The sequence below is a fragment of the Harpia harpyja genome, chromosome Z (genome assembly GCF_026419915.1).
Source record: "Harpia harpyja isolate bHarHar1 chromosome Z, bHarHar1 primary haplotype, whole genome shotgun sequence".
NCBI classification, from domain to species: Eukaryota; Metazoa; Chordata; class Aves; order Accipitriformes; family Accipitridae; genus Harpia; species Harpia harpyja.
In genome coordinates, this window is record NC_068969.1 from 61,294,855 (window position 1) to 61,312,361 (window position 17,507).

Sequence of the window (17,507 nt, forward strand, 5' to 3'; positions counted from 1 at the left end):
CTCAATGGAAGGAACTTTTACTTGAGTCAGCCATTAAACCAACGTCACCAACATGAAAAGCTTAAACACACAAGAACCCTACACACCAGCCATTTATCAGTGTGCCTTAAATTTACCTTGCTGACTTTTTGTTGGGCTGCTTTTCTGGAGGGCTATGAGGCTAAAATACCTGAAGAAAGGGCCCAACAAGCACAGCAGCCAGAGCATAAGGTGGGGGGAGACAGGGATCTTTTATGAGCCAAACTTGCTGCTTTATCGAGTTGAATTGCCCCACAGAAGGGTGCAGCCAGCACCAGAACCAGTGCAAACAAGAAGGGTGGTAATGGGAGTACACGGCCAAATGGCAAGGGGAAGGGGGGATGGCAGGAGCCCCCCAACCACAGAGGTGTGGTGTTGCAGCAACCCACCGTGCCTCAGGAAGTCACACTTTAAATTCCTGGAGAGTAAGAAGAGAAGGTATTTTGCAGAGAAAACAGAAACAATCTGCTATCTGGCCACACATGCCAACAGCATAGCAACATTTGTTTAAATGTCTTTTCCTTGTCACTTTTTGAATTTGAGCATTTTCAAGTTTATTTTCAGTATAAAGCAAAACAGCAGCAAGACTCGGCAACACCGTGAGAAAAACCCAGCATCTAAACCAGGGAACTACTTCAGAAAAAGAATACAAAATGTCAAGCTAGTTTTGGCAAAGTCCTGGGAAAAGAAGAGAGATAGCAGTTAAAAATCTAACATACCATTTGCTTTTTATTTTTCATCAGGTATAATAAATGTACACAAAAGGATGCATCAGCATTTTTGTTCATCTTAAGTATATGAAGTGGTAGGGATAGTAGATACATGGTATGAGTGAGGTCAGAAGTACCAAGACTGGTTTGAAACATTTCAAAATGTCATGCTAACAGGATATTAAGTGAAGCTTTTAAAGCCGTCATGAACAGGGCTTGATTACTATCAGACCTAGAATCCACACTACACAAAAAAGTTTGACATGGACTGAGAAAAGTCATCTTCCTCATGTCTAATATATCCAGGAATTTCAGCTGTGAAGGCTACAATAGGGTTAGCATGATGCTATTTTCTCTGATTTTGAATGAGTTCGTTGACTAAACAAATTATTAGACAGTAAGTGCAAACTGGTGCACTACTTTGTCATGCTAAATTCATTTTTAGAAAGTCTTAATAAGGCTGAAGGAGAGGCAGCAGCATTTGAGATATTAAAAACCAGTCTAGCACCAAGCAACTCCCAAAGTCTAATTCCATAACTGCCCTTTGGTGGATGCCTTTTGGGGAGGGGGGGGGGGGGGGAAGAAAGAAAATCACAGTATACTGCAATGAAAGTCACAAATGCCTGACACCCTGGATAAGTAAAAAAACTTCGTGAAGTTACACACAGTTGAAATGTGAGTTAAGACCAAGAATTTCAAATATGAGTACAACATTCTACCCATTACAGTGTTTAAGGGAATGTCACACTCCAACATATTAGGGACTGTATATTATCAGCGTACTTTGGAAAAGCAGTCACTCTAAACAGTACACTGCCTTCTTGATCCTGCCAACAGTCCAATAACATGGAGTCTGGAGAAAAGGAGGCTGAGGGGAGACCTTATCGCTCCCTACAACTACCTGAAAGGAGGTTGTAGTGAGGTGGGTCCTGGTCTCTTCTGTCAGGTGGCTGGAGATAGGACGAGAGGAAATGGCCTCAAGTTGCAGCATGGGAGGTTTAGATTGGCTATTAGGAAAAATTTCTTTACTGAAAGGGTTGTCAGACATTGGAACAGGCTGCCCAGGGAAGTGGTTGAGTCACCATCCCTGGAGGTATTCAAAAAGCGCGTAGACAAGGCACTTCACGACATGGTTTAGTGGGCATGGTTGGTGGTTGGACTTGATCTTAAAGGTCTTTTCTAACCTAAATGATTCTATGATTCTATATAAGTTCAGTGCAGCACTGCACTTCAGGAGTATTTTTACAAGCCCTCCAAACAAAAGCCTCTTCTACAGCTCTCATCAGCTATGCTAACGAATTCTCCTCATCTCCCTCACAACACACACATGGTGAAAGGTTACTCCAAAAGAAGAGGTTCATTTACATACCTCACCAAAGGGATCCAGAAATTAGACTCTTTGCAGTGCTTTGAAGGCATAGCAAACTGAGGTTGGAAGTCTTCCCAGGCTGAAATGTGTCTCTTACCTTTCTCTACCTTTCTGCAGCACTTGCAGGTGTTCTTAGCAGGCCTAATTCTGCTCCTACAGAAACCAGTGAAAACTACTTCCTCGGGATCACCAAAGCCAACATTAAATGCCTTGACAAAGCTTTGCACTAAGCGTACAACAACCTCAACTTCACTCTCAGCCAGATTCAGTTCCCCACCCCCTGTAAGCAGGAGACATCCACTGGGGAAAAAAAAAGAAAAAAAAAAAAAGAAAAAAATTAACAGATTTTAAATGTATTCAACCTTGCATCCTTTCCTTCTGTAAAGCAATTCAGATTTTGTAAACTAAATGCATGTTCTAATTCTGACATGCTTGCATTTTCAATATATTAGAAGTGTATCGAACTGAAATGACAATGAAGAAAAAAGTGATCTCATTTGTAGGACTGCTTATTTACTGTTTTAGAATTCTGGAGAGTCTTACACACATTATTAGAGAGCATTTATTTTTAAACTAAATTTCTTGGCCTAGCAAAGTGAAAACTGGTGTTCATGACTTCTAGGCAGGTACTTCTACAACTTCAAAATAGTCATTGGGCAGAATCACATAGCCTTTTCCTGCCAATATGTCTTTTTCTTTCTGAAACTGAACAATCTCTCTCAGTTTTTCAATTTGTCTTTCCTGACGCCGGCATCGCTGTTGCGCTGTCTTGAGCTTCTTCCGCAGTTTTTCAACTTGTTCCTCCAGCTGCTGAATTCTTTTTCGCTGATGAACTGTATCCTCTACAGTATAGTTGTGATCACAAAAAACAGCAAGATTGCTAGGGGTCTGGAGAGGAGGCATCAATAATCCAATACTTGGATCTACAAATCTGGCATCTATTTGAGACAAATGAAAAGGAGTTGATGGAGATGGTGGTAATACTGGAGCTGCTGCTGCTGGTGGTGGTGGAAGTGGTGGCGGTGGTGGAGGTGGTGGAGGTGGATCTTCTGGCTGTTCTGCAAATTCTTCAGGCTAAAAACAACAAGAAAAAAAAGTACATTTTCATGCTTAATATTGTTTACAACACAACTTCCTTACTAGGCCCCAGAATAACATAAACAACCAGGACTGAAATTAACAAAATAAATTTCAAAGCCTACTTTTTCAAAATTGACAAACAGTTCTGTGCCTGTTTTGTGTGGCTTCTCAACTGGAGATATTTTTAAGCAGCTTCATTTTCAGGGTGCTTTGAAACTCAAGTCCTTGATGTCTCAAATAAATCAAAAACTGAAGAACATAGCAAATACTCTTCCTTGAAGACTTAGGTCAAATACATATCCATGATTAGCTAAGAAGCAAGAATGCAGGCTGCAGTTCCATAAAATGGAGTTCAGCTGACCTAATAATTCATCACTGCCATCCCATTCCCCTTTGTCACTCCTCCTTTCTGCTGCATCTTACCATGATATACTTTGAACCTATTAGCTAACTTAATCAAAAACACAGCAGAAGTGGATAATCTTTTGCTGAGGTAGAATAAGGGTCACCTACTGAGGGGGCTGATAAGCTCCAGAGCAGAGAGGTAGACAGAGCAAGGCCTGCCTCTCAACAAATGGGAAGGGACTGTGTCACTGGTTTTGGGCTGCAGCATAAGGGTTTGGTTTCAAGAGACATGATGAGCCAAAATAAACAGGTCTTCAAAAGCAAAGCAGCCCTCCCAGCCCTGGTATTTACTCTCTGCTCAGACATAGTAAGTTGCCAAGATGACAGAAAGCTATTTGCTCTCCCACTGCAGAAATCTTCTGTCCTTTATTAAAAGTCAAAGCAATGCAACACGAGGTATGACCTACACCTGCACTGGTGTGTGGAGGGAGTGAGAAACAGGACTGCACGGCTGGCAGATGGGATGGAGAAGGGAGAAGCACAATTCTCCCTTTTGGCAGCAGCAGAATATCAATTGGCTCAACTCCACACAAAACTGCAATCTTTATCATACTGCTCTCAATAGGTTCACTTGTATGGTTCAGGACAACATGGATCCCTCACCACTTCAGTATAGGCCAGAGCAGAGAATCAGATTGTTTCTGCCCCAAAGGAATGCACTATAATTCAGAAATGCTTCTGTGTGCATGGTGATAAAAAAAAACTCCACTGTTTAAACAAAAAAGCTTGCATATTGACTGTTAAAAAGAAAGCCTAAGACATTCTCAGTGAAAGTACTGAACCAACTTTCTAACTACCCACCTGTTTCCAATATTATTACTACACATAAAAGCATAAGGGCAGGGACAATGTTGACTATAAGACCAGCTGACAATCCTCACCATCTAAATATCATGCTCATCAGATCTCAAGGTCATATCATTAACTTCCTCGACTTTGCAAATTTCCTTGTAAACAAGCTAATACTTGATATTTGGGGGGTCTAGATATCCCTCTTGTACAAACTACAACACTTGGCAGGCAGTAACTGAGAAGGCAGTTTTGTGATAGGTGTTGAAGGGAAGTTTCACATGCACTCAAATATTACTGATCACTTTAAAGTATAAAACCAGCCAACTATCACTCTTATTTCTCAATTACAAGAAATCACTCCTAACCGTGTACCTAATTCATGCATGAATGTTCTACGGAGCTTAACCCTATCAGCTATCACTTTCAAACTTTTCTACTAAAAAAACTAAAAGGCAAAGATGTAATCGGCAAAGAGAAGTTCACCCTTGTTGGAAGCACAAGCATAAATCAGATCATTGCTGGACAGCTGAATTCACAGAGACTTCCATTTGCAGCTTATCCAGCACATGCTACCACTCTAAATATGCTACAATGTATCACAGAAAACAGCTCCTTGGTATCACCGACACATCTAAGTGAATTCTAATTACTTCTTACCACCAACAAATAGTTCTCCTAAGATGTAAGTAAAGAAAAAGAAAGTATTTCAAATTACATAGTGCAAAAGATAAAAAGCTGAATTTCAAACTCAGTGTGGATTCATTTCCAAAACAACCACTGCTATTCTTTGTTACTATGTTATTTCTTGAATATATGTGGCAGTTCATTTAAAAGTGCCCTGAGACAAATAGGAATAGCACTAAATGCTTCTCTGCAATTAAAAGGCAGTCTTCTGTTTTTGTAGATCCAGGCATGATAATGAAATGGAGAATGTGGCTCGCCACAAATCCTGCTGCACCAATTGCACTTTTGCAGATTACCCTGTACACCCACTCAGCTTCCAGACTGTAAAAAAACTTGCAACTATTTTACACATGACAAAGAAAACGTGTGTCATACAGATGGCAGGGAAGCATAATCAAACAAAAATCTTAACACAGCCATATTTACCTGGAAATTGTCTGTCTTTCCTCAGGTACCTTCTGCTTATATTCTCTTCACTGTTATTAGCCACTTTTCATTTTTCAAATACATTCCCCTTTTAATTCTGAGTCAAATCCAATATTGTATATAAAGAGAAAAATCAAACAAGCAAAAGTCCCGGTGTTCCTCTGTGCACTTCATCCCATTACAGTCTTTCACCCCCTAGACCTATCATATCCATTCTCTCCTTTGTCACTTCCTCTACAGCAGAGTGGCAAGAGATCTAATATTTTATATCCTTTACAGGAGTTAAGAATCAATCTTTTCCATTCTTGTCTTGCAGTTATTACATCAAGAAGGAAGACCTCATAACTGACTTGCACCTCACGGTAAGCTGCTTTAGCAGCACAGTGAAGGGAACAATACCTCTCACAGGAGACTACCATCAGAAGTTCAGAGACAGAAGTTAGGGACCGGTCTGGCTTGTGAACACCAGGTAACTGTTAAGGCAAGACAGAGGTGGTTTCAGCACAAACAGATAGCAGGTGCAGCTACTGTTCTGCCCCTCTGTTTGCATCTCCCTTTAACTCTGTGAAGCCAGAGGACAGAGCCCTTTAGAGAGGACAGTCAAGTTTCAGAACTAAGGTCCATCATCTCTTCAACTTTAGCAGTAGCCACCAGTCAGCATGGGAGAGTACAGTGCAATTTGCAAGTATTACTGAAGGCTCTCTAAAACTCCATATATGCCACAAATACAGCTGAACAACTTAACTACAGGGCAAAACCTTCTCACTTTGCTGCTGTTCCATTTAATTCAGCACAAGGTTTTAACGGAAGTTATATAGCTCAGGTTTCTGCGTAGGCACACAAGAGCAGATCAGAGCTACTGCACGTCTGTACGGTGCTCTATGTACTCCGGAGCCTCGGACAGCCTACATCTCTGCTCTTGTCAAAGCAAATAAGAATAGCAGTTGGATGTGTTTCAGCCACCACAGCCCCCCACGTGCCTCCAGGTGCACATGCTCAGCCAGCATCCTTCACAATTTGCATCTTCTCCCTGCTGCTCTGCTACATCAAGCCCTGCTAGGCTAATACAAGCAAGATATGTGCATTCCACTATCTTAAACTACGAGTTCTTTGGGTTTACCTTTTCACTGGGTTCAGTATAACAAAATATTGTGGGCACAGCATTTTCTTTCAGAAGCTTGTTGTTGCATTCCCTTTTAAAGCAATCGGGAGTAAAGTGTTCTGAACAAATGCTGCTATACTTGGTTGGCTTGAAGTTTTTCCTTTTAACAGCAGCTTCCCATTTCTTGCAAAGATCAGGTCTTGTAAGAGGAAACCTGCAAATAAGAAGTACTTTCAGCTTTTCTGGAAAGCTTTTTAACTCGGGGTCGGGTTACAGCTAAGCACTGCTGTGACTGACTGCACGATCGCTTGGTTTTTCCTCTGACGGGCTCATCCTCGGAGCCAAACCCCTCCTGCCAACCCAGACCTCGCACACGGACCGGCATGGGAGTCTTAGCCCTCTGAAATCCCGGGGGGGGGGGGGGGGGGGGGGGCGTCCCCCCCCTCCCTGAAGAAGGCGGCAAAAAGCGTGCTGTCCCCCGCCGTTCCTCAGAGACCCCCAGGGACAGGGAAGGCGAGGCGCTGGGGCCCGGCGGGGCTCCCCCCTCAGCGGCCGCGGGGGACCGCTGCGCCGCGCCCCGACACACCCCCCCCGACACGCCACGCGCCTCTCCCCCTGCTCCCCACAGACCCCCGCGCGCGCCCCCTCCTCTCTGGGCGGGCGCGCGCGCCGCGGCCCCGGCCCCAGCCCCGCCCCCGCCGCGGCACAGCCCCGCCCCGCCGCCCGCGCTCACTTGTGGAAAGAGATGGGCTTCTCTTTGTCGTATCGGTTCCGGCAGCGGTAGGCGGAACAGGACTGCACCATCCTTCCTCCGCCGCAGCCCAGCGTCAAGCAGACGAGCTCGCGGGCGCCGTTAATTTACCGCCAGGCGCCCATCCTCCCCCTCGCCCCCCCCCCCCCCCCCCACCCGTGACCCTCCGAGAGGGACAGGAACGGGACGCGGCCTCTCCCGACTCCAAGATGGCGGCGCCAGCTTCACCGCAACTCTCGCGGTAGTGGCGGGCGCCGCGCCCGCCCATTGGCGGGGCTGCGGGCGGGGGCGGAGCCTCCCCGGCGGGCCCTCCAATCGGTCCGCCGCCTGCGAGCGCGAGGCGAGGTTCCCCCCGCTCCGCCCGCTTTCCCGTGGCCGTGCCCCGCCCTCCCTCCTCCCCCCCCCGCCACATCTGGGCAGCGACGGCTGCGGTGCTCAACCGCCACCTCCCCCCGCCCCGCCCCGCCCCGGCCTCCCGCGTCCGCCGAGGAGCCCCCGCGGGGCTGAGGCGAGGGACAGACGGCCTGCTCCGCGGAGACCGCGCCCCCGCGGGCCGCAGCGGAGGGGTCCCACCCGGGGCCCACTCCGGCCCAAGGGCTGCAATGGCCGGCGGGTGCTGTGCCCGCGCTGCGGCCGTGCCTGCGGGGAGGGAGACCCCTCAGGGGGCTCTTCCGCCCGGGCGATGCCCGGGGCCCTGGCCGGGGCCCTGGCCGGGGATTCTCGCCCCACCCGGCAGGCAGGGCTTCGGGCGTGCACAGCGCGGTTGTAACGCGGGCAGGAAGTTGGGTCTGTCAGCCCCGGCGGGTTTCCAGGCTCTCTTCAGCGAAAAAAGGCGGGGGAAGCGGGGGGGGGGGAGAGAGAAAAAGAAAACAACAAAAAGACCACGTTGCCATAACACACAGCTGCATTAGGGATGTGTAGAACAACTCCATTTCACTCACTGAAACTTGGCTTGCAGGTATATCGGCAAGTATTGGATAGCAATCAAACTAAATCAATCTGTCGTTGCAAAGTTTATTTCAAGCAGTTTCTGCACTTTTCCATTCCATAGGCTCACCTTCCAACTCTGCATTAGATCAGCAGGTAAAACCATCGTCTATAACTGACCAACAAGTCTTGCCAGAGGACTGACAAAGGGACCAACCTTTAGTGTCATTTCTGTCAAGTATCACCACGTCAGATCCAGAACTTCTCTGACAATGACTCCAGAGCCAAGTGAACCTCCCCACCTTTTTCTCTCTCCCCACCCAGGACCTCATTTTCTCCTCAGTCTACTTTCCCTCTCAGCACTTGCTTCACAAGGGAAAGAAGAGAAGGTGCACTGACTTCAGCCTGGAGGCTACGCCTTCTCTGCCTAGACAGCCCTCTGCCCAGCTGCAGAGAAGGTACCAGTCACTGCCATTTGCTTGCCCAGGAATACGACTGGAAAAGCCCGTACAAAGCAATACATCCACAAAGCCACTCGCATTAGCCATTTTCAGCACTCGGTGTTGGCTAAGCACTGCTAGCTCTGCCCCTCTGCTGCTAGGTCAGCCAGGAGACAGGGAAACAAAAATAAGCTCTTTCTAGCTTCCTCACCAAGAAAGACATGCTTACTCCTTCCCTATCCACACAAATGCCTCTGTTTCTGGCTTTTGCCTGACGGCTTTCTTCTCGCTGGAGTCCTGCTGCTGCCAGTGTTCTGGGCAGCGATTCTGTCACAGCCTCAGGGAGCAGCAGAGTGGGGGTGAAGACCAGCTGGGGGTGGCCAAAGCCAAGGCGGTGGCCCTCACCAGCCTGGGGAGAGTCCTGCAGCACCCGAGCAGGGTGGGCAGAGCAGGCACTTGTGGGTGGGGCCCACTGACACACCCAGGCGAGGCAAGGTGATGAACCAGGTACGAGGTCCACCCCAGGGAAGTCCAGGCAGGAGCAGCAGAACATGGTGCCAGGAACAGAACTGGAAACACAGGTCCAAGGTCCACCCAGGAGATGGGGCTGGAGAGCGGAACACCTGCGACGTAGCTGGGCAGGGAAGGGACTGAAGGCCCTGAGTCTGAGTTGAAGTGGAGCGCTCGCCCCACGGGCAGGGTGTGTAGTTGGGGCCCCCAGGGTAGGTGAGTCAAGGTCATCGAGGCCTTAGTTAGTGCTCTTAGGCACTGGTTCTCCTATGGATCTGAAGTGGCATGTCTGGGGCAAAGTCCTTCCTGACTTGACACCGGTGTCTCTGCCTCCTCCCCCCACTCCCAGTTTTGGAGCATCACAGTGGAGGCACAGCATGGCTGTGCACACGGTGGGGCTACAGCAGAGCTCAGCAGCGTCGCTAGATCCTGGGAGAAGAGGCACTTGGTCTTGATATGTGGGGAGGAAATGTCTGGGGGGAAAGCACGAGCAGATTGGAGAAGGGTGGACGCCTCACTGAGGGGATGCTGGTGGATCCCAGCACGGATGGGGGAGACCTGGTGCACATGTAGATGAGCCACTGAGGCCCTCAGTCAGCTGACTTAAAAGAGAGCTTTCAGCAGCTCTCTCAGGACCACATTAGTATCCCCAGCAGAAGGAATTTTTAAAAGGCTGGGTGGAAAGCAATTTCCTCATCCTGTAAGAATTTTGGAGACTTGGAGAGGAGCAGGGGGAATTGCCTCAAGTGAAGATAACAAATAAATACCACCCCCAAAGCGAAAAACAGTACTTTCATGTTCCAGTAACATTGAAAAGAGTCTAAGCTGTTTTGAACCCTCCCTATGAACTTTTTTTCAGAAGAAAAGCTACGTCAGACCCATCACCTCCTTGCGAGCGGCTTTTGCTTTGACAAGTTGGCACGTTCCCCGACGGCCGAGCGTTTGCCCGGCAGACTTCCCAGCCCTCGCTGTCGGGAAGCGTTAACACCTGCGCTACCCTTGTGCCCCTCCATCCCAGACCCAACCCACGAGCACCTGCCCACAGCAGCCGCCACGCATGGGCTTTGCTCGCTGTCCTCCTGCAGGACCCGTGCGGTGGCTGGAGTTCCTCCTCGGGCAATGCCCAGGGGGAAATCCCTCCTCCCGGGCGAAGCCCCCGGCTGCGCCTCCTCTCCCGCACCGCAGCCGCAGGGTGCGTTTTCGGGGGGAAGTGGCGCGGGTTCCCCCGCGGACACCCCACCGGGGCAACACCAGGGCTGCGGGCGGGAAGCCCTTTCGCGCAAGCCCGGCGGGCGGGGGAAGGAGCGGGGCGGGGGGGGGACCGGCGGCGGAGGGGAGGCGGCGGCGGGGCGGGCGGGCGGCGGGCCCGGGGCGTGGCGTGGGGCCGGCGGTGCCGGGAGGTGGCTCAGTCCCCGCTGCCAGCCGAGGGCGGCCGGCCCGCGGAGCAGGCGCCCAGCCCGGCCCGCTCCGCGCCGCACCGGAGCCGCCGCCGCCGCCGGCCGGAGAGGGCGGCAGCATGAGCGGCGGGCGTAGCGGGCGATCCGCCGTGAAGATGGAGGCGCCGTTTTACCCCGAGGAAGGACTGGAGCTGCTACCCGACTTCGTGCCGCTGCCGGGTTTCGGTACCGCCGGCGGACCGGGAGCCGATGCAGCGGCGGCGGCAGCAGCGGGGCAGAAGCTGCTGCTGGGCGCCGGCAAGAAGCGGGACCTGGCGGCCGCCGCCCCCGCGCCGCTCCCGGGGCCCTTCGCCCTTCGCCCGCCCGCCGGCGCCCGCGGCAGCGCGGCGGCTCTGCGCTTGCTGCCGCCGCCGCCGGCCGCCGCCGCCGCCCCGCCGCCGGCCGCCGGCTCCGCGGAGCCGGCGGCCGGCGGCGGGGCGGCGGCGGCGGCCCGCGGCGGCCCGGAGGCCGCGCTGGGCTCGGCTGCGGAGCTGCCACTGCTGAAACTACCGCCGGCCGCCGACCTGGAGCAGCTGCTGATCCAGGGGGGCGCGGGGCTGGGGTCCGGCAGCCCGGGTCCGGCGGCGCCCGGGGCGGGGAGCGGCGGGGCAGCGGCGGCGGGGCCGTTTCTGTACCGGCAGCTGGTGACGCAGGAGCAGGAGGGTTTCGCCGACGGTTTCGTTAAGGCCCTGGCCGACCTGCACAAGCAAAACCAGCTGCTGGCGGCGCCGCCGCCGCTATCCGCGCCGGGACCCTGCTGCACCGCCCGCCCGGGGCCGCCGGGAGCCCCCGCCGCCGCTGACCCGCCGGCCGTCTACACCAACTTGAGCGGCTTCAACCCCGCAGGGCCGCTGAGCCCCTCGGGCAGCGCCTACCCCGCCGCCTCCGCCCCGCCGCCGCCGCCGCCGCCGCCGCCTCCGCCGGGCCTGGCCTTCGGGGCGGCGGGTCTGGGGAGCGGTCGGCTGCCGCCGGCGCGGTCCCTGGAGGAGCCGCAGACGGTGCCCGAGGTGCCGCCGTCGGCGGGCGGGGAGGGCGGCAGCAGTGCGCCGACGCCGCCGTCGCTGTCGCCGCTGGACGCGGAGAGCCAGGAGCGGCTGAAGGCGGAGCGCAAGCGGCTGCGGAACCGCATCGCCGCCTCCAAGTGCCGCCGGCGGAAGCTGGAGCGCATCGCCCGGCTGGAGGAGAAGGTGAAGGCGCTGAAGGGGCAGAACGCCGAGCTGGCCGCCACCGCCAACCTCCTCCGCGCCCAGGTCACCCAGCTGCAGGGCCGCGTCCGCAGCCACCTCTCCTCCGGCTGCCACATCAACGCCGCCGGCCAGCCTCCTCCCCCCGCCGCCGCCGCCGCCGCCTCCCAGCCCCGGGAGGCGCCCCCCGAGGCAGCCGCCGCCGCCGCTCCGGAGACCAGCGCCTGCTGAGTAGGGGGGAGGCTCCGCCGCCAGCCGGCCCCATCCCCGCCCGCCGCCGGGGCGGCGCGGAGGCACCGCGGGGCCGAGGAGCTCGCCCGCTGCCGCCGCCGCTCTTCTGTTGTTTTTATTCTTCTTATTATTATTAATTATTATTATTTATTTGCGCCCGGAGAAGGCGGTTGCAGGAGCCGGGTGTCGCTAAGCGTTTGCCGAGGTCTGTCGATGTTGCACACAGCAGCGAAGGTCTCCGTGGGTGGTTTGGGGGCAGGTGGTTGTTTTTTTCCAGTGAAGTACTTGAGGTCTGCAGAGATTTCGGAAATTAAGGAAATTCCTGTTTACAGAAAGATTCAACTTTATTTTCATGGGGGATATAAAAAGTGTGTTTCCTAATACACCTTACTGAACTGTATACCAATGGATAAGCTTTTCAAATTTAAAAAAAAAAAAAAAGCCAGAATCCTACCCTTTTGAAAAGATGTGCGTGTATATATATATTTAAAACATAATATGGCTATGTATATTTTCTTGGTATTGATAAAGAACTTTTTTTAAAATATCATCTTTCTCTAGAGCTTTAATTTGCCACTGAGAGTTAAGACAACTGTGTGGGTGCTCTTGCACTTACACAGCTGCAGTTTTAAAATCGAACCCTGGAGGGGAATGATTTTTGTTGTAAATCTTAAGCAGGATGAAACGCATTGCTGACTCAGTCATATGAAAATACTTTTCTAAACTGTACGCTTCATATTTCTTGTGCCAGTGCAAACTTGGGGCATTGATAGTTATTTATTGAAACTTGAACACTTTTGGACGTTGCCTAGACCTTATTTTTCTAGATAACATGTTAGTAGTGAAAATGGTTACTTTGGCAAGAAGAGCTTTACTTTTTTTGCCTTCACTGTGTACATTCCAGTAGTGTTAGCTCTTTACATGGTATAGTAACAATTTAGTGCTATACAGAAAAGGGCTCAGGTTTGGGGCGGGTTAGCTATAAAGGTGGTAATTCCATTGTATTCTGTTTGAATAAATCACAGAAATATTATGGAGAAGTAGATTTATTTTTCAGTAGAAATCTCTGTATGTTGCTTCTTGGTCTGCTTTGTTCTAAAGAAACTTTCTGCAATACTCTAGAGACAGAAAGTCAGTGCTAGAACGTGAAATGTTTTTCTGGTTGGGAAGAATTGGTGTGATTTATTTCTTTGTCAAGATTTTACTGGTAGAAGAGAATAGCGAAGAAACTATTTCCTCTGATTAGACATAATCCTCAATAAGTTTTTGAAAGCTTTAGATCCCTTGCTCGGTACTACTGCTTATCTTGCTTCTGCTGCACCTGTGTATTTTGAGCATAGCTGCCAACGCCGCGCTGTTGAGCCCTGTGGCGTGGTGCAGTGGGAAGGGTCTGTCGGAGTGTGAGGGTCACCCCACCAGAAGCCCCTTGGTGCGGGGGCCGCGGGCCGGGCCTGCCACTGGGGGAGGGCAAGGGCTTCTCCTGAGCAGATCCAGCTGCAGAGCGGGGCCCGCTCCCCTCTTTGAAACTGTGCTAAAAACTCTGCTTGAACTCAGAGGCAAAACTTACATGGGGATACGTGTCTGTGCCAGCTGGTGAAAATTGGGGATTGCACAAGGATCCAAGGGGGCATAGACATCCTTATGTGTACAAGCCATTGCTCAGATCTGTTAAACCCACTCAGGAGCTATTAAACATCTCTTACTTCTTCTGAAGGCTACACTTGATGCTTTGAAATTCAAGAAGAATGGGATAGACTCACAGTTTTTCTTGCTTTTATTGGGGATATGTGAGTGCTATCTGTTCAGAAAGTTGAGCTGCAGCAGTCAAGTGTGTGAGCTTTTTCTTTTAGTGCATAGTCATTCCTGGCATGCATGTGAAATGACATGACAATGCGTAGTAATTGTGTTATTGTAGCTGAGATGCTCTGAGGATATTTCTTTTCTTAATGCATATGCAAATTAGGTAGAAGCCATATTAGTCATTGTATAACTGTTTAATCATGTCACTAGAGCCTTTTTCGGTGGTTGAAATTGTCTGTAACAGTACCTTCTGCTGTTAGAAATACTAGTGAACAGATAAAAAATTATTTTGATCTTAACACAGGTTTAAAGACTTCTTAAAGGTATTCTGAACCCAACAGCATACAATCTGTAGCACTGCCTGTTATATAATAACTGGGTGAAAAATAACTGGGTTTTACTATGTGGCAGGCATCACCTATCTGCAAAGATGCTGCAAGACTGGAGAAACTGATAAAGACTTTTTACACACACACACACACACTTAACATGCTTTCCCTAGTGAGAGAGCTAATGCTGCCTGGTAGAAACATTGATGTGAGATGCTTAGCTTTACTGTGTGTGTAGTGAGGTGGGTTTTTTTTAAGAGATCCTGGAAAAATTATTAAAAATTACATGGGTGGACACTGCTGTTTCAGTTCTTGTATTTGCAAATGAATGTAGGGCTAGGTAAAGATCTTGCAGTAGGACACAGGACAGCGATAAATGCAGCTGTGCAGTACTTGTTCTTTACTTATTTTACCATTTCTGGTCAGAATAAATCAGCAATGTCCAAGGAGAAGTGGGGGATCCATAAGACACAAGGAATCCCTGCAATTCCTCTTCCAAGCCAAGGGCGGGGCTATAATGGGCTATAACCTGGCAGGAATATAATGAGCTCACCCTTTTCAGCATGGTAATGTTAAAGCTGAAAACGACCACACGTTAACTCTCTCCCATTTGAACTTTCTGCAAGAGCAGTCCTGCATCCAGCCTCTCAAAGATCTCATGTGGTAACTTCTTTGATAGCCTGCTTTATGTTCTAGCTGACATCTGTTAGGTGGTAGAAATGCTGACAGGCCAGCTCTGTTACCCTGATGGCTGACGAGAGGTTACTAGTGGGGCTGGCAGCTCCAGCTCTGCCAGAGGCTGCTACTGTGGTACTAGAGTTGTCTGAAAGAAATGTGTTCCCTGTAGCATGACAGGTTACCTTCATAAATGCCTTCTTTTATCTGGTGTTTGGGCTAAGACACAGGATCTAACAGTGATGTGACAAAAATCTGAGAATAGTGGGGGGTGGTTGGGTTTTCTTCCGTATTGATTCTGCTGGAGGTTGCTGCACCTATTGCAGAGATGTGGGTGGATAACCTGAGCACCTAACAGTTTAAACCAATATAACAAGACTCAGGAGTGCTTGCCTGCTGCAGCCCTCAGGCTTGATTGTTACTGTCTTCTAAAATGTATCGGTACTCTTGACTTTTACCCCTGCAGTGTTCCTAAATCTTTAAATAGGTCTTCTTTATTTTGTCTTCCCTTTTTTCTTCAGTTTGTTGCAGCATTTTTCATGTCTGTTTCTTTTAGGTTTTGATTTTCTGCCTAAAACTTTGGTCACTGTGAGATGCTAAAAGATAGATAACTGGGTAAAAATTTTCCAGACTGTTTATATGATTTCCATCAATGCAGCTCCTTTTCAGTAACTGCAGGCAAGTTGGCTGTGTAAGTGTCACTGTGAAAAAAAAAAAAAGGGGGGAAAAAAAAGAAAAAGTCAGTTTATGTTTAGTGGAACCTCAGCACTTTTTAGCATTTTTCTTCATCCTTCAAAACTGTACCATGTTTTGTTATACTTGTGCACACTATTTGCTAGTCCTTAGAAAGATTCTCACTGCATGACTTGATTTGCAGGCTACCCTCATGCCCTTCTGATCTGGTTTTGCATTCCAGGTGCAAACCCATGACAAATAAACATCCCTCTTTGTTTCTTTGCCTTCTGTGTAATCTCTGCTCTGGAAATTATGCAATCCCTTCCTTTGCCTGTTTAGGTTGGTGGATGCTTGGTCGTCTGCATCTTGCTTGCTGCTCATCAGCAGATTTTGAATGTGCTTGAACCGATGTCTTGATATAGATGTGAAGTGCCTTCCTATTTAGGTGCTACAGCAAAACAGTTTGATTCATAAATGGCTTTCATTTCTTTGAATTGTTATCAGATCTCTTCTGTCTTGGGGAGTAGGAGGAGGAGTGTCTGTGGTGAGGGAAGTCTTGTTCACTCCTCCCTTGGGCAGAGGGAGGAGCTCCCATCAGATCTGCCCCTGCTTGCAGTGGGTGCAGGGAAAGTACTCCGCTACGCCTAACTCAAATGATGTCATTGCTCGAAAATGTGATTGGTTTGCTCCCCAGCGTAGAAAGGGTAGTGAAATCTGTCAGTATCACAAGGTGTCCAGACAGGTCTGGGTGGTTGGTGAGTGGTTCTTAGAACTTTCACTGTGACTTCCAAGCTGAGCCCATTTGGCAGGCTTAGAGAGGAATTCCCAAAACACAAGTACTTTGCATACTTTGAGAAGTGTAGGTGTTTGGGGGTGATAAGTCCTGATTACCGAGAGGGGTGATTCTGGTGGTGACATTTTTGTCATGAGCCTTTGATGGTCTTGCAAGAGGTAAATACCTCAAAGGATTTGGACTCTTCACTATTGACTGTCATGCACTGTTCAAGATCAAAGGGTGGCCCTACTACAATTCTCTGTTATCTTGGTTTGTGTTTCTGTCATTACTGAAGGAAGAGTCATGAGGCATCCTTTTTTTTTTCATTTAAATATCGATTGACTGTGTCCATCTCACCTTTGACAAAGGAGTGATCTCCCAAAGTTAAGCCCTGAGGCATTCTGCAGTTTGCAGCTGTTAAAATGGAAATTTTATTTGGCAGCTAATTTCTAATCGGTTACATGGCTTGATGATACTTTGCAAATTATTGTATAGTGGTGTTCGGTGGTGCCTGTAGTACAGATGCATGCGATGTCTGAATTACTAATTGTGCTGAAAATAGTGACTTGGCTGCCATAACCTGAGTCTTGGCTATTTGAATCCAGTAGCTTCTTAGAGAAAATTTCTCTATATCTGAAATTAATATGCAAGAAATAAAAACCATCTACCTGTAACAGAAGTTATTCTTCAATGCATTTTATGTGTCCTTCTGCTTCTGAAGTGTAAGTTAAAAAAGAAAAAGCGATGAGTTATATTTTAATTTATTCTTATGTGCAGCTGTAACTGCTGGTGGATAATTTCTTTCCTTACTTGATTCTTTAAGTTTCTATGTTTAGCAAGTAGACAAATTGGAGTATGGCATATCTGTGTGCATATTTGATTTGTACAAAACCCCTTCTGTTTTCCAAATATTTTGTTTTGCAGTTTTACTGTAACCGAGAAAGAGTTCCTAGGCTGTTTTGATACTCTTTGGTCACTTCATCTGATCAGTATTGTGTGCAGTGACTGTGCATCTTCCAGCAGAGGTGGACAGTAAGATCTATCAGGGATTCACCTTTTTTAACATTTGGCAAGACCTTTATCAGCAGAAAAAGCCTTGAACAGAAAGCTTTCAGAGTGCACAGTAATCCTGCAAATGTTGACTGATCTTTCTAAGGCCACAGTCTCCTCTGTGGGGCTGCATAATGG

At 49.3% G+C, this 17,507-nt stretch overlaps 2 protein-coding genes across 2 annotated transcripts; one reads left to right on the forward strand and one right to left on the reverse strand.

The window, feature by feature from the left end:
- Positions 1 to 2,662: 2,662 nt before the first annotated feature.
- Positions 2,663 to 7,482, reverse strand: THAP1 (THAP domain containing 1). Its single transcript, XM_052778300.1, has 3 exons — positions 7,320 to 7,482; positions 6,605 to 6,800; positions 2,663 to 3,171 (listed from the first exon to the last, which is right to left on the reverse strand). Exons 1-3 carry the CDS (start codon positions 7,388 to 7,390, stop codon positions 2,716 to 2,718), a joined length of 723 nt encoding a protein of 240 aa, XP_052634260.1. The 5' UTR covers positions 7,391 to 7,482; the 3' UTR covers positions 2,663 to 2,715.
- A 1,823-nt stretch (positions 7,483 to 9,305) lies between these two features.
- LOC128136660 (transcription factor JunD-like) lies at positions 9,306 to 16,998 on the forward strand. The gene is made up of 4 exons (XM_052776580.1): positions 9,306 to 9,334; positions 10,233 to 10,406; positions 10,637 to 10,989; positions 11,080 to 16,998. Exons 1-4 carry the CDS (start codon positions 9,306 to 9,308, stop codon positions 12,063 to 12,065), a joined length of 1,542 nt encoding a protein of 513 aa, XP_052632540.1. The 3' UTR covers positions 12,066 to 16,998.
- Positions 16,999 to 17,507: the final 509 nt, after the last annotated feature.

Bases quoted from the DNA above. Each gene is read 5' to 3' on its own strand.
- THAP1 (XM_052778300.1), bottom strand. From the start codon at position 7,390: ATGGTGCAGTCCTGTTCCGCCTACCGCTGCCGGAACCGATACGACAAA. The intron at 6,801-7,319 runs GTGAGCGCGGGC...TCTTATTTGCAG, and splicing joins AAGCCCATCTCTTTCCACAA to GTTTCCTCTTACAAGACCTG. The intron at 3,172-6,604 runs GTAAACCCAAAG...TGTTGTTTTTAG, and splicing joins ATACTGAACCCAGTGAAAAG to CCTGAAGAATTTGCAGAACA.
- LOC128136660 (XM_052776580.1), top strand. From the start codon at position 9,306: ATGGGGCTGGAGAGCGGAACACCTGCGAC. The intron at 10,407-10,636 runs GTGCGTTTTCGG...CCCCGCTGCCAG, and splicing joins TCCCGCACCGCAGCCGCAGG to CCGAGGGCGGCCGGCCCGCG. The intron at 10,990-11,079 runs GCAGCGCGGCGG...AGCCGGCGGCCG, and splicing joins CCCGCCCGCCGGCGCCCGCG to GCGGCGGGGCGGCGGCGGCG.